This window comes from Myxine glutinosa, chromosome 14, assembly GCF_964187855.1.
Source record: "Myxine glutinosa chromosome 14, kmMyxGlut1.1, whole genome shotgun sequence".
Lineage (NCBI taxonomy): Eukaryota > Metazoa > Chordata > Myxini > Myxiniformes > Myxinidae > Myxine > Myxine glutinosa.
Window position 1 is genome coordinate 59105095 of NC_136274.1, and position 13981 is coordinate 59119075.

At 47.9% G+C, this 13981-nt stretch overlaps 1 protein-coding gene across 1 annotated transcript in view; it reads left to right on the plus strand.

Moving 5' to 3' along the window:
* Window positions 1-9863: 9863 nt before the first annotated feature.
* Window positions 9864-13981, plus strand: part of TMEM47 (transmembrane protein 47) — a 40597-nt gene continuing 36479 nt past the window's right edge. The window contains exon 1 of the mRNA XM_068135078.2: window positions 9864-10164. Within this exon, the coding sequence (XP_067991179.2) occupies window positions 9870-10164 (295 nt within the window). The 5' untranslated portion in view covers window positions 9864-9869. The remainder of the gene's footprint in view (window positions 10165-13981) is intronic.

The following is a 13981-nucleotide window of genomic DNA, read 5'->3' on the forward strand; positions in this document are numbered from 1 at the left end:
ATCTCTCTTTCTCTTTCTCACATCTATCTCTCTATCTCTTTCTCGCATCTATCTCTCTATCTCTTTCTCGCATCTATCTCTCTATCTCTTTCTCGCATCTATCTCTCCATCTCTTTCTCACATCTATCTCTCTATCTGTTTCTCACATCTATCTCTCTATCTCTTTCTCACATCTATCTCTCTATCTCTTTCTCACATCTATCTCTCTACCTCTTTCTCACATCTATCTCTCTATCTCTTTCTCACATCTATCTCTCTATCTGTTTCTCACATCTATCTCTCTATCTCTTTCTCACATCTATCTCTCTATCTCTTTCTCACATCTATCTCTCTACCTCTTTCTCACATCTATCTCTCTATCTCTTTCTCACATCTATCTCTCTATCTCTTTCTCACATCTATCTCTCTATCTCTTTCTCACATCTATCTCTCTATCTCTTTCTCACATCTATCTCTCTATCTCTTTCTCACATCTATCTCTCTATCTCTTTCTCACATCTATCTCTCTATCTCTTTCTCACATCTATCTCTCTATCACTTTCTCACATCTATCTCTCTATCTCTTTCTCGCATCTATCTCTCTATCTCTTTCTCGCATCTATCTCTCTATCTCTTTCTCGCATCTATCTCTCCATCTCTTTTTCACATCTATCTCTCTATCTGTTTCTCACATCTATCTCTCTATCTCTTTCTCACATCTATCTCTCTATCTCTTTCTCACATCTATCTCTCTATCTCTTTCTCACATCTATCTCTCTATCTCTTTCTCACATCTATCTCTCTATCTGTTTCTCACATCTATCTCTCTATCTCTTTCTCACATCTATCTCTCTATCTCTTTCTCACATCTATCTCTCTATCTCTTTCTCACATCTATCTCTCTATCTCTTTCTCACATCTATCTCTCTATCTGTTTCTCACATCTATCTCTCTATCTCTTTCTCACATCTATCTCTCTATCTCTTTCTCACATCTATCTCTCTATCTCTTTCTCACATCTATCTCTCTACCTCTTTCTCACATCTATCTCTCTATCTCTTTCTCACATCTATCTCTCTATCTGTTTCTCACATCTATCTCTCTATCTCTTTCTCACATCTATCTCTCTATCTCTTTCTCACATCTATCTCTCTATCTGTTTCTCACATCTATCTCTCTATCTCTTTCTCACATCTATCTCTCTATCTCTTTCTCACATCTATCTCTCTATCTCTTTCTCACATCTATCTCTCTATCTCTTTCTCACATCTATCTCTCTATCTGTTTCTCACATCTATCTCTCTATCTCTTTCTCACATCTATCTCTCTATCTCTTTCTCACATCTATCTCTCTATCTCTTTCTCACATCTATCTCTCTACCTCTTTCTCACATCTATCTCTCTATCTCTTTCTCACATCTATCTCTCTATCTGTTTCTCACATCTATCTCTCTATCTCTTTCTCACATCTATCTCTCTATCTCTTTCTCACATCTATCTCTCTACCTCTTTCTCACATCTATCTCTCTATCTCTTTCTCACATCTGTCTCTCTATCTCTTTCTCACATCTATCTCTCTATCTCTTTCTCACATCTATCTCTCTACCTCTTTCTCACATCTATCTCTCTATCTCTTTCTCACATCTATCTCTCTATCTCTTTCTCACATCTATCTCTCTATCTCTTTCTCACATCTATCTCTCTATCTCTTTCTCACATCTATCTCGCTATCTGTTTCTCACATCTATCTCTCTATCTCTTTCTCACATCTATATCTCTATCTCTTTCTCACATCTATCTCTCTATCTCTTTCTCACATCTATCTCTCTACCTCTTTCTCACATCTATCTCTATCTCTTTCTCACATCTATCTCTCTATCTCTTTCTCACATCTATCTCTCTATCTCTTTCTCACATCTATCTCTCTATCTCTTTCTCACATCTATCTCTCTACCTCTTTCTCACATCTATCTCTCTATCTCTTTCTCACATCTATCTCTCTATCTCTTTCTCACATCTATCTCTCTATCTCTTTCTCACATCTATCTCTCTATCTCTTTCTCACATCTATCTCTCTATCTCTTTCTCGCATCTATCTCTCTATCTCTTTCTCGCATCTATCTCTCCATCTCTTTCTCGCATCTATCTCTCTATCTGTTTCTCACATCTATCTCTCTATCTCTTTCTCACATCTATCTCTCTATCTCTTTCTCACATCTATCTCTCTATCTGTTTCTCACATCTATCTCTCTATCTCTTTCTCACATCTATCTCTCTATCTCTTTCTCACATCTATCTCTCTATCTCTTTCTCACATCTATCTCTCTATCTCTTTCTCACATCTATCTCTCTATCTGTTTCTCACATCTATCTCTCTATCTCTTTCTCACATCTATCTCTCTATCTCTTTCTCACATCTATCTCTCTACCTCTTTCTCACATCTATCTCTCTATCTCTTTCTCACATCTATCTCTCTATCTGTTTCTCACATCTATCTCTCTATCTTTTTCTCACATCTATCTCTCTATCTCTTTCTCACATCTATCTCTCTACCTCTTTCTCACATCTATCTCTCTATCTCTTTCTCACATCTATCTCTCTATCTCTTTCTCACATCTATCTCTCTATCTCTTTCTCACATCTATCTCTCTATCTCTTTCTCACATCTATCTCTCTATCTCTTTCTCACATCTATCTCTCTACCTCTTTCTCACATCTATCTCTCTATCTCTTTCTCACATCTATCTCTCTATCTCTTTCTCACATCTATCTCTCTATCTCTTTCTCACATCTATCTCTCTATCTCTTTCTCACATCTATCTCTCTCTCTCTTTCTCACATCTATCTCGCTATCTGTTTCTCACATCTATCTCTCTATCTCTTTCTCACATCTATATCTCTATCTCTTTCTCACATCTATCTCTCTATCTCTTTCTCACATCTATCTCTCTACCTCTTTCTCACATCTATCTCTATCTCTTTCTCACATCTATCTCTCTATCTCTTTCTCACATCTATCTCTCTATCTCTTTCTCACATCTATCTCTCTATCTCTTTCTCGCATCTATCTCTCTATCTCTTTCTCGCATCTATCTCTCTATCTCTTTCTCGCATCTATCTCTCTATCTCTTTCTCGCATCTATCTCTCCATCTCTTTCTCACATCTATCTCTCTATCTCTTTCTCACATCTATCTCTCTATCTGTTTCTCACATCTATCTCTCTAGCTCTTTCTCACATCTATCTCTCTATCTCTTTCTCGCATCTATCTCTCTATCTCTTTCTCACATCTATCTCTCCATCTCTTTCTCACATCTATCTCTCTATCTCTTTCTCACATCTATCTCTCTATCAGTTTCTCACATCTATCTCTCTATCTCTTTCTCACATCTATCTCTCTATCTCTTTCTCACATCTATCTCTCTATCTCTTTCTCACATCTATCTCTCTATCTCTTTCTCACATCTATCTCTCTATCTCTTTCTCACATCTATCTCTTTATCTCTTTCTCACATCTATCTATCGATCTCTTTCTTACATCTATCTCTCTATCTCTTTCTCACATCTATCTCTCGATCTCTTTCTCACATCTATCTCTCTATCTCTTTCTCACATCTATCTCTCTATCTCTTTCTCACATCTATCTCTCTATCTCTTTCTCACATCTATCTCTCTATCTCTTTCTCACATCTATCTCGCTATCTCTTTCTCACATCTATCTCTCTATCTCTTTCTCACATCTATCTCTCTATCTCTTTCTCACATCTATCTCTCTATCTCTTTCTCACAGCTATCTCTCCATCTCTTTCTCACATCTATCTCTCTACCTCTTTCTCACATCTATATCTCTACCTCTTTCTCACATCTATCTCTCTATCTCTTTCTCACATCTATCTCTCTATCTCTTTCTCGCATCTATCTCTCTATCTCTTTCTCACATCTATCTCTCCATCTCTTTCTCACATCTATCTCTCTATCTGTTTCTCACATCTATCTCTCTATCTGTTTCTCACATCTATCTCTCTATTTCTTTCTCACATATATCTCTCTATCTCTTTCTCACATCTATCTCGTCCTCTCTCACCACACACTCACGCACTGCCCACTGTGCGCCTCCCAACGCCCTCCCACCCAAACCCCTCCCGGCCTCTCCCCACCCCTCGCCCACTCAATCTGTCTCTCCCTCTTTATCTGTCTGTCTGCCTTTCCCGTAGACAATGTCCGAGAGGTGGCTTTACAAGATCTGTGGAGAAATTCCACAGTACTACCCACCATCACCTGTGTCCTCCCTCCACTCCATGTTTTATCAACATCATCATCCTGCCGCCCTGACCACAAATCACCCTGCTGACCCTGAACATCAAATGCAGGACCAACACCGTCCACAGAAAAGTGCCCGCAACTTCATCCGGGAGAACCAGAGGCTCATTCAGACAGGGCCATCTTCTCCAGTAAAAGGAGCTCCGCTGGCTTTGCACGAGTCATGACTTTGGCATCGCTGCAACCTTCGAGTTACCCTCAAGGTGGCCAATCTTTAAAGGTGTTCATCTCGTCATCAGTCCGGAGGTTTCTCTACGCTTTCCAACATGTAAGCAGCAGGAGTTTCAAACGAATTAGCTCCTTGGTGTTAGCTTTCTAATGATCTGTGTCTCAAAAGAGTCCTTTCCTGGTGTTTTCAATTAAGCAATAAACGCCATGGTGTGAGGAGTTTAAAAACCACGTGTGCTGTCCATAAATGCAATCACACGTTTGTCTCGCTGTCAGCAGATTGTCTGCATCGCCATAATCTGCATCCGCACCTCGATCCCTCCTAATGATTTATTCATTAATTTGATGATGTGATGCACCACTCGCATACCTGAGTCAAAACCTAATTGCGAATTATGACTCTGCGAGATTTACAATGGCACTGATGGCTTTTGGAGTAGGGAACCTGAATAGCATGGGACGTCACAATCGGATGATCTCGTATACACTCATAAATAGATGGCAGGGTGGGCGACTCCACGGGGTGGCTCCTACTGTGCGCCAAAAAACCCATCGAGGAGGGAGAGGAGAGAATCGAGGAGGGAGAGGAGAGAATCGAGGAGGGAGAGGAGAGAATCGAGGAGGGAGAGGAGAGAATCGAGGAGGGAGAGGAGAGAATCGAGTAGGGAGAGGAGAGAATCGAGGAGGGAGAGGAGAGAATCGTGGAGGGAGAGGAGAGAATCGAGGAGGGAGAGGAGAGAATCGAGGAGGGAGAGGAGAGAATCGAGGAGGGAGAGGAGAGAATCGAGGTGGGAGAGGAGAGAATCGAGGAGGGAGAGGAGAGAATCGAGGAGGGAGAGGAGAGAATCGAGGAGGGAGAGGAGAGAATCGAGGTGGGAGAGGAGAGAATCGAGGAGGGAGAGGAGAGAATCGAGGTGGGAGAGGAGAGAATCGAGGTGGGAGAGGAGAGAATCGAAGAGGGAGAGGAGAGAATCGAGGAGGGAGAGGAGAGAATCGAGGTGGGAGAGGAGAGAATCGAGGAGGGAGAGGAGAGAATCGAGGTGGGAGAGGAGAGAATCGAGGGGGGAGAGAGGAGAGAATCGTGGAGGGAGAGGAGAGAATCGAGGTGGGAGAGGAGAGAATCGAGGAGGGACAGGAGAGAATTGAGGTGGGAGAGGAGAGAATTGAGGTGGGAGAGGAGAGAATTGAGGAGGGAGAGGAGAGAATCGAGGAGGGAGAGGAGAGAATCGAGGAGGGAGAGGAGAGAATCGAGGAGGGAGAGGAGAGAATCGAGGCGGGAGAGGAGAGAATCGAGGAGGGAGAGGAGAGAATCGAGGCGGGAACCCATCGTGGAGGGAGAGGAGAGAACCCATTGAGGAGGGAGAGGAGATAATCGAGGAGGGTGAGGAGAGAATCGAGGGGGAGAGGAGATAATCGAGGAGGAAACCCATCGAGGCGGGAGAGGAGAGAATCGAGGAGGGAACCCATCGTGGAGGGAGAGGCGAGAACCCATTGAGGAGGGAGAGGAGAGAATCGAGGAGGGAGAGGAGAGAATCGAGGGGGGAGAGGAGATAATCGAGGAAGGAACCCATCGAGGAGGCAGAGGAGATAATCGAGGAGGGAACCGATCGAGGAGGCAGAGGTGAGAATCGAGGAAGGAACCCATCGAGGAGTGAGAGGAGAGAACCCATTGAGGAGGGAGAGGAGAGAATCGAGGAAGGAACCCATCGAGGAGTGAGAGGAGAGAACCCATTGAGGAGGGAGAGGAGAGATTCGAGGTGGGAGAGGAGTGAATCGAGGAGGGAGAGGAGAGAATCGAGGTGGGAGAGGAGAGAATCGAGGAGGGAGAGGAGAGAATCGAGGAGGGAGAGGAGAGAATCGAGGAGGGAGAGGAGAGAATCTAGGAGGGAGAGGAGAGAATCGAGGTTGGAGAGGAGAGAATTGAGGAGGGACAGGAGAGAATTGAGGTGGGAGAGGAGAGAATTGAGGAGGGAGAGGAGAGAATTGAGGAGGGAGAGGAGAGAATCGAGGAGGGAGAGGAGAGAATCGAGGTGGGAGAGGCGAGAATTGAGGAGGGAGAGGAGAGAATTGAGGAGGGAGAGGGGAGAATCGAGGAGGGAGAGGGGAGAATCGAGGAGGGAGAGGGGAGAATCGAGGAGGGAGAGGAGAGAATCGAGGCGGGAGAGGAGAGAATCGAGGAGGGAACCCATCGTGGAGGGAGAGGAGAGAACCCATTGAGGAGGGAGAGGAGAGAATCGAGGAGGGAGAGGAGAGAATCGAGGGGGGAGAGGAGATAATCGAGGAGGGAACCCATCGAGGAGGGAACCGATCGAGGAGGCAGAGGAGAGAATCGAGGAAGGAACCCATCGAGGAGTGAGAGGAGAGAACCCATTGAGGAGGGAGAGGAGAGAATCGAGGAGAGAACCCATCGAGGAGGGAGAGGAGAGAATCAAGGAGGGAACCCATCGAGGAGGCCGGGGAGGGAGAGGAGAGAATCGAGGAGAGAACCAATCGATGAGGCAGAGGAGAAAATCGAGGAGGAAACCCATCGAGGAGGAAACCCATCGAGGAGGCCGAGGAGGGAGAGGAGAGAATCGAGGAGAGAACCCATCGATGAGGCAGAGGAGAAAATCGAGGAGGAACCCCATCGACGAGGGCAGAGGAGGCAGAGGAGAGAATCGAGGAGGGAGAGGAGAGAATCAGGAGAGAACCCATTGAGGAGGGACAGGAGAGAATCGAGGAGGGAACCCATCGAGGAGCGAGAGGAAAGAACCCATTGAGGAGGGAGAGGAGAGAATCGAGGCGGGAACCCATCGAGGAGGGAGAGGAGAGAATCGAGGAGGGAGAGGAGAGAACCCATCGAGGAGGCAGAGGAGAGAATCGAGGAGAGAACCCATCGACGAGGGCAGAGGAGGCAGCGGAGAGAATCGAGGAGGGAGAGGAGAGAATCAGGAGAGAACCCATTGAGGAGGCAGAGGAGAGAATCGAGGAGGGAACCCATCGAGGAGGCAGAGGAGAGAATCGAGGAGGGAGAGGAGAGATTCGAGGAGAGAACCCATCGAGGAGGGAGAGGAGAGAATCAAGGAGGGAACCCATCGGTGAGGGAGAGGAGAAAATCGAGGAGGGAACCCATCGAGGAGGGAGAGGAGAGAATCAGGAGAGAACCCATTGAAGATGGAGAGGAGAGAATCGAGGCGGGAACCCATCGAGGAGGCAGAGGAGAGAATCGAGGAGGGAGAGGAGAGAATCGAGGAGAGAGAGGAGAGAATCGAGGAGAGAACCCATCGAGGAGGGAGAGGAGAGAATCAAGGAGGGAACCCATCGGTGAGGCAGAGGAGAAAATCGAGGAGGAAACCCATCGAGGAGGGCAGAGGAGGCAGAGGAGAGAATCGAGGAGGGAGAGGAGAGAATCAGGAGAGAACCCATTGAGGAGGGACAGGAGAGAATCGAGGAGGGAACCCATCGATGAGGCAGAGGAGAGAATCGAGGAGTGAAGCCATCGGTGAGGCAGAGGAGAGAATCGAGGAGGGAGAGGAGAGAATCAGGAGAGAACCCATTGAGGAGGGAGAGGAGGAAACCCATCGAGGAGAGAGAGAGGAGAGAATCGAGGAGGGAGAGGAGAGAATTGAGGAGGGGGAGGAGAGGAGAGAATCGAGGAGGGAGAGGAGAGAATTGAGGAGGGGGAGGAGAGGAGAGAATCGAGGAGAGAGAGGAGAGAATTGAGGAGGGAGAGGGGAGAATCGAGGAGGGAACCCATCGGTGAGGCAGAGGAGAGAATCGAGGAGGGAACCCATCAAGGAGGCAGAGGAGAGAATCGAGGAGGGAACCCATCGAGGAGGCAGAGGAGAGAATCGAGGAGGGAGAGGAGAGAATTGAGGAGGGAGAGGAGAGAATCGAGGAGGGAGAGGAGAGAATCGAGGAGGGAGAGGAGAGAATTGAGGAGGGAGAGGAGAGAATCGAGGAGAGTACCTATCGAGGAGGGAACCTATCGAGGAGGGAGAGGAGGGAACTCATCGAGGAGGGAGAGGAGAGAATTGAGGAGGGGAGAGGAGAGAATCAAGGAGGGAAGCCAGCGAGGACGGAGAGGAGAGAATCGAGGAGGGAGAGGAGAGAATCGAGGAGGGAGAGGAGAGAATCGAGGAGGGAGAGGAGAGAATCGAGGAGGGAACCCATCGAGGAGGGAGAGGAGAGAATCGAGGAGGGAGAGGAGAGAATCGAGGAGGGAGAGGAGAGAATCGAGGCAGGAACCAATCGAGGAGGGAGAGAGAGAGAATCGAGGCGGGAACCAATCGAGGAGGGAGAGAGAGAATCGAGGCGGGAACCCATCGTGGAGGGAGAGGAGAGAATCGAGGAGGGAGAGGAGAGAATCGAGGAGGGAGAGGAGAGAATCGAGGAGGGAGAGGAGAGAATCGAGGAGGGAACCCATCGAGAAGGGAGAGGAGAGAATCGAGGAGGGAGAGGAGATAATCGAGGAGGGAGAGGAGAGAATCGAGGAGGGAGAGGGGAGAATGGAGGAGGGAAAATGCGTTGGGGCAGCTCCTGCTGAACGACCCTTTCTCCGCATCTTTGCGCAAATTCTTTAAAACCGCGAAGGTCGGAGCAATATGACCGCGGTCACCATCTCCCAGATTCTGAGCAATCTCTGGAATGTGAATTGCCAAGCAGCATGCGTCAGGGTTCACCCCCCACCCCGCATCAGTGTCTCTCTCTCTCTCTATGGTCATCAGAAATGGTGAGAACGGTGCGTGAAGGTGATGCCGTCCTGGACGAACAGGCGCACAAAACTCCCCAAATCACCGGAGAGTGCAAATTGCCTGCTTTAGTGCACGCGCTGTGGAATCGGTGAAGGCAACACGCACCTGGACGCGACGTGTATATGGACGGTTATGAATGTCTCGGTTTGTTCCGAGTGACTCTAATCGCCCATAAAAAGTGTCCTTTTACAGTCCGCAGAAGGTGCAAATTAGAATAAGAAAGCGTTTGACGGCTGGAAGCGCGCGTGCGGAAGTAAAAATCCATCAATTTGGCAACAAGAAGATGAGTGGGAGAGGGGGGAGGAGAAGGTGGTGATGAGGCTGAATATTTATTTTGTCATCATGGAGTGGCCGGGATTGGGAGGAGATCCCCAAGTCAGTTGTGTGACCCTTGGTATAAACTTTCATGATATTTTGGCTTTGAACAGAGCAATCCTTGAAGGTGAGCTTGACGCATCCGCGAGGGTAAGACGTCACTGTCAAGGTCAAAAGTCTTGGGTTTAATATTGACCCAGGTGATGTTCCTGCGATCTCTGAACCCGACGCGTTCTGCGAGTCCCACCGTCAAACAGCGGCAGACGCGTTCGAGGGCTCGGGCCACCTCCCGCGGCCCCCGTTCCTCCATCCTCCTGCCTCGTTATGTCCCTCCTCCCGCCCGCAAATCGGGCTATGAGAGCCGACTCGGCGCACTCAGGCCGGGCAGCAGATTGGGGAGCTGGTGCCCTGCGCATGGAGGCGAGCAAGATGGAGACGGGCGTCTCGGTGGTTGTGCGTCCCTTCAAAGCAATCGCGCTGCTGTGCGCCTTCCTGGCCGTGTCCCTGGCCTCGGTGGCCGTGTTCAGTCCGGCCTGGGTCACCGCCCAAGGTTTCAAGCTGTCTCTGTGGGAAGAATGCGAGGGGAGCGCGAGTCGCGAAGGAGCGCAGCTTGTGTGGGGATGTAAGAGCAACCTGAGTCTGCACAACGGTACGGACTTTGTGCGAGCCGTGAGGGCTCGGTTCGGTTCGGAACCCGCATTGCACAATTTGCTGCCGATACTGTTCTTAAACGTTCCACTTGACTCGATGGGGGAAAGTCATGTGTGTTAGAGCAACACTGGAAATGCCGCTTCGATTGTGACGTCACAATTTAAAGACTTACTTTGAAAGGTTTTTTTTTTTTTTAACTTTGAACATTGATCGAAGGTCATGGAGGAGCTTGTATGTAAATAGCATGTAGGACACGGACATCGTAGGACCATGGTAGATCGCATGAATTACAAGGACGAAGGGATTTCAATCTGGGTTATCGCATCATCATCCAGGGGTTCAGATGGTAGAACCCCTCTTCACCCCTTCCCACAACTCAAAAAAAAATCAAGTTTCTATTTATGACATCCAAGCCGAAGCAGTGTTTTACATACTTTCAGACTCACCACACTCCCGCTCACTTTGTGCCTCCCCGGCCTCCTCTTATGGAGCGACACAGAATGCATTTTTAAAACTTGTGTTTATTCCTCAACGGCTCGCTCCTGCCAAGTGGAAAAAAAACCAGCGAACGCGTTCCCCTGAGGCCTTTTTAAGCATTCATCATTTAATCTTGTCCCCTCACAGGTCTGGCTACCCTCCACATCTACTGCCGTTGGTTGTTGCAATTAATGCGCAAACAGGTGTGAACACAACGACTTTCACAACAATCCCGCACCTTGTGCACCGCACCAATCTAGTGTGGCAGGATGTATAATCTACCTCTGGAAAGAAGAATAAAAAAATCCGGATGTTCAAATTGGCAGGCTTTGGAAAGACAAATTGAATTTCCTCAAGTCGCTCATGTTTTGGTCCGAATCCCAGTCTGTCGGGCAGTTCACATAAGAGTGCCGGTTTGGGGTCTTTCAAGGAGAGTGAATTCCGCGCAAGCCTTTTCTAGCAGGCGCAGAACCTCATCCAGGGGACACAGAGCCTTTTAAAGGGGGAACGAGCTTTTTTTTTATATAAGGGGGCAATGAGCCTTTATTTTGAATGGGGGCAAAGATCTTTTTTTTTAAAGGAGGCATTGAGCCTCTTTTAAAGGGGATGCAGAGCCTCCTTTTAAGGGCGTCACAGGTATTTTAAAGGGTGCACAGTGCGTTTCTGAGGATGGTGGGCACAGACCTTTTCTCAAGGGGACATGGTACAGAGCTTTTTCTTGGAAGGGGGGGGGGGTGCAGAGTATTGTTTCGGCGGGCCACAGAGAGCTTTTCTCAAGGGGACATGGTACAGAGCTTTTTCTAGGAAGGGAGGGGGGTGCAGAGCATTGTTCAGGCGAGCCACAGAGATTTTCTCAAGGGGATATGGTACAGAGCTTTTTCTAGGAAAGGGGGGGGGTGCAGAGCATTGTTCAGGCGGGCCACAGAGATTTTCTCAAGGGGATATGGTACAGAGCTTTTTCTAGGAAGGGGGGGGGGTGCAGAGCATTGTTCCGGTGGGCCACAGAGCTTTTCTCAAGGGGACATGGTACAGAGCTTTTTCTAGGAAGGGGGGGGGGGTGCAGAGCATTGTTCAGGTGGGCCACAAAGCTTTTATCAAGGGGACATGGTACAGAGCTTTTTCTAGGAAGGGGGGGGGGGTGCAGAGCATTGTTCAGGCGGGCCACAGAGCTTTCACATTGCTCCACATTCACAGTACAGGCTCTGTTTGTCCGACTTACAAACCCTTTACAAACCCTGTCCGCCTTTAGTTCAAGTCCCCTGCCCCGTCATTGCATTTTTGTGCCTGTAGATGCTTCCTGATATTAACGCACAATTTGTGCCCGTGTGTGCTGGATAGTTGGCCCTCACAAGGCAGCGGCCGTAAAATGCTTTCATTCACCTCGACCTCTATACATTTTGCCCATGCCGTGTTGTAAACCACCTACCAAGCGTCTAAAAGGTCCTTTCCTCACATTGTTCCCTGCACTGCCCAAAGCACTTACTGGAATATCTATTCTTCCCCGAAAGGCACATCTATTTCTTCTCTCCGGTAGTGCTCCATGCATTATTTAGCAAAGCTTCCCTCCAATCCCTTTTCCACCTTCATACACTTTCCCACATTGACGTTGAGAGCGGCGCTCGGTTGGCTTCGCCGAAGTGAGTAACATCGGATCTTCATTCCTTTGAAAGACTGTGCTAACTGGGCTGGCAAGACCTCGGGAATTCAGTGGAAACAGCTCTTCCATAGCAGGTGCCTCGGTGTGATTAATGGATGGGGTGTAATCCTCTGGTTTAACTAAGGGGGTGGCGGAGTCCTGCGACGCCGATCAATCTCCACTGGAATAGGAGTCGCTGTTCGTAGTGGGTGCTGCCATTGAGCGGTTGGCCTTTATCTGAGAAAAAGCAACACGTGCTGAATTAAAACGTTTGGTAAAGGTCTCGCCAATCACTCTCTGTCCGTTTAACAGCACACGATGTTCAGATGCCACTCCACTGTTTTCCGTTTGTTATGTCTGCCCTTCAGTCCACCCGTTTCCCCTCACATTCATGGTCTTCAGTGAAATCTCAGGAGTCGCCTCCTGATGGCATTGCTGATGTGGCTCTCGCCGCTTTGGGAGACCGAATCGATAAGGGGCTCGAGATTCCTGATCGCGGAGTTGTGTAGATAGACGAGTCGTCGTTACACATTTCAACCCGAGACGAGCCCTCGACACGGACGACTCGGCAGCGTTATCTGGCTGAGTGGAGACCAAAATGAAATCGATACTGCGGGAGCAGCCTTGAGAGAATGCTCTTGTGCAGTTGCTTTCGTGAGCAATTCCCCCATGCACCAGTCGCCCTCCTGCGGAACCGGGAGCGGAGACAGGGAGACCGAGCGCCTGAACCACACCGCTGTGCGATGGACATTCTTCTGGCAAAGGCAATGCCATTTTGCAAGTTAACAAAATTAATGTTCTGCAGTTGCCTCATGCCCGCAACCTTAGCCTCGACTACGTACAGTTCATAAAACAATTATCCATCCATCCAATGCGGGAGGACTGTACATGGGTCTGTATGAGAAAAGAGGTTTCGCAGCAAGGAATCCATTGCGTTGTTTTCCATTGGCCTACCTTGGGGTGTTAGGATTTGAACCGACAATCTCCAGATTACAATACAGATCCGTCTCGATCCTCCATATACGCAATGATTAACCTCCATTTTCTCAATGGGTGACCTCTGCATACTCTATCGTTGACCTCCATATATTTCATGGTTAACTGCTACAGACTGATACTCTATGGTTTACTTGCATATGGGATGACAGGATGGCCTAGAGGTACACACATTTGCCTCTGAGCTGTGCAGCCTAGGTTTGAATCCCGCGACAGCTATAAACTGTCATCCCAGTGTTTAACAGCCAGGGTGATTCATCAATGTGTGTGCTGTTTCTTGGATTGACGTTAAATTGGGTATCTCCTGTCTACTGACATTAGTTACCGTGACAGATAATAGTGTACAGTGTGTTCCAAAAGAAATAGCACCACCTTGAATTGCCCACTTCAGGTCGGCTGATGCATATATATATATATATATATATATATATATATATATATATATATATATATATATATATATATACATACATACACACACACACACACACACACACACACACACACACACACACACACACACACACATACACACACACACACACTACATGACCAAAAGTATGTGGACACCCGAACATCGAAAATCTCATTCCAAAATCATGTCCATTAATATGGACTTGGTCCCTGCTTTGCTGCTATAACAGACTCCACTCTTTTGGGAAGGCTTTCCACGAGAGGTTGGAACATTGCTGCGGAGAATTGCTTC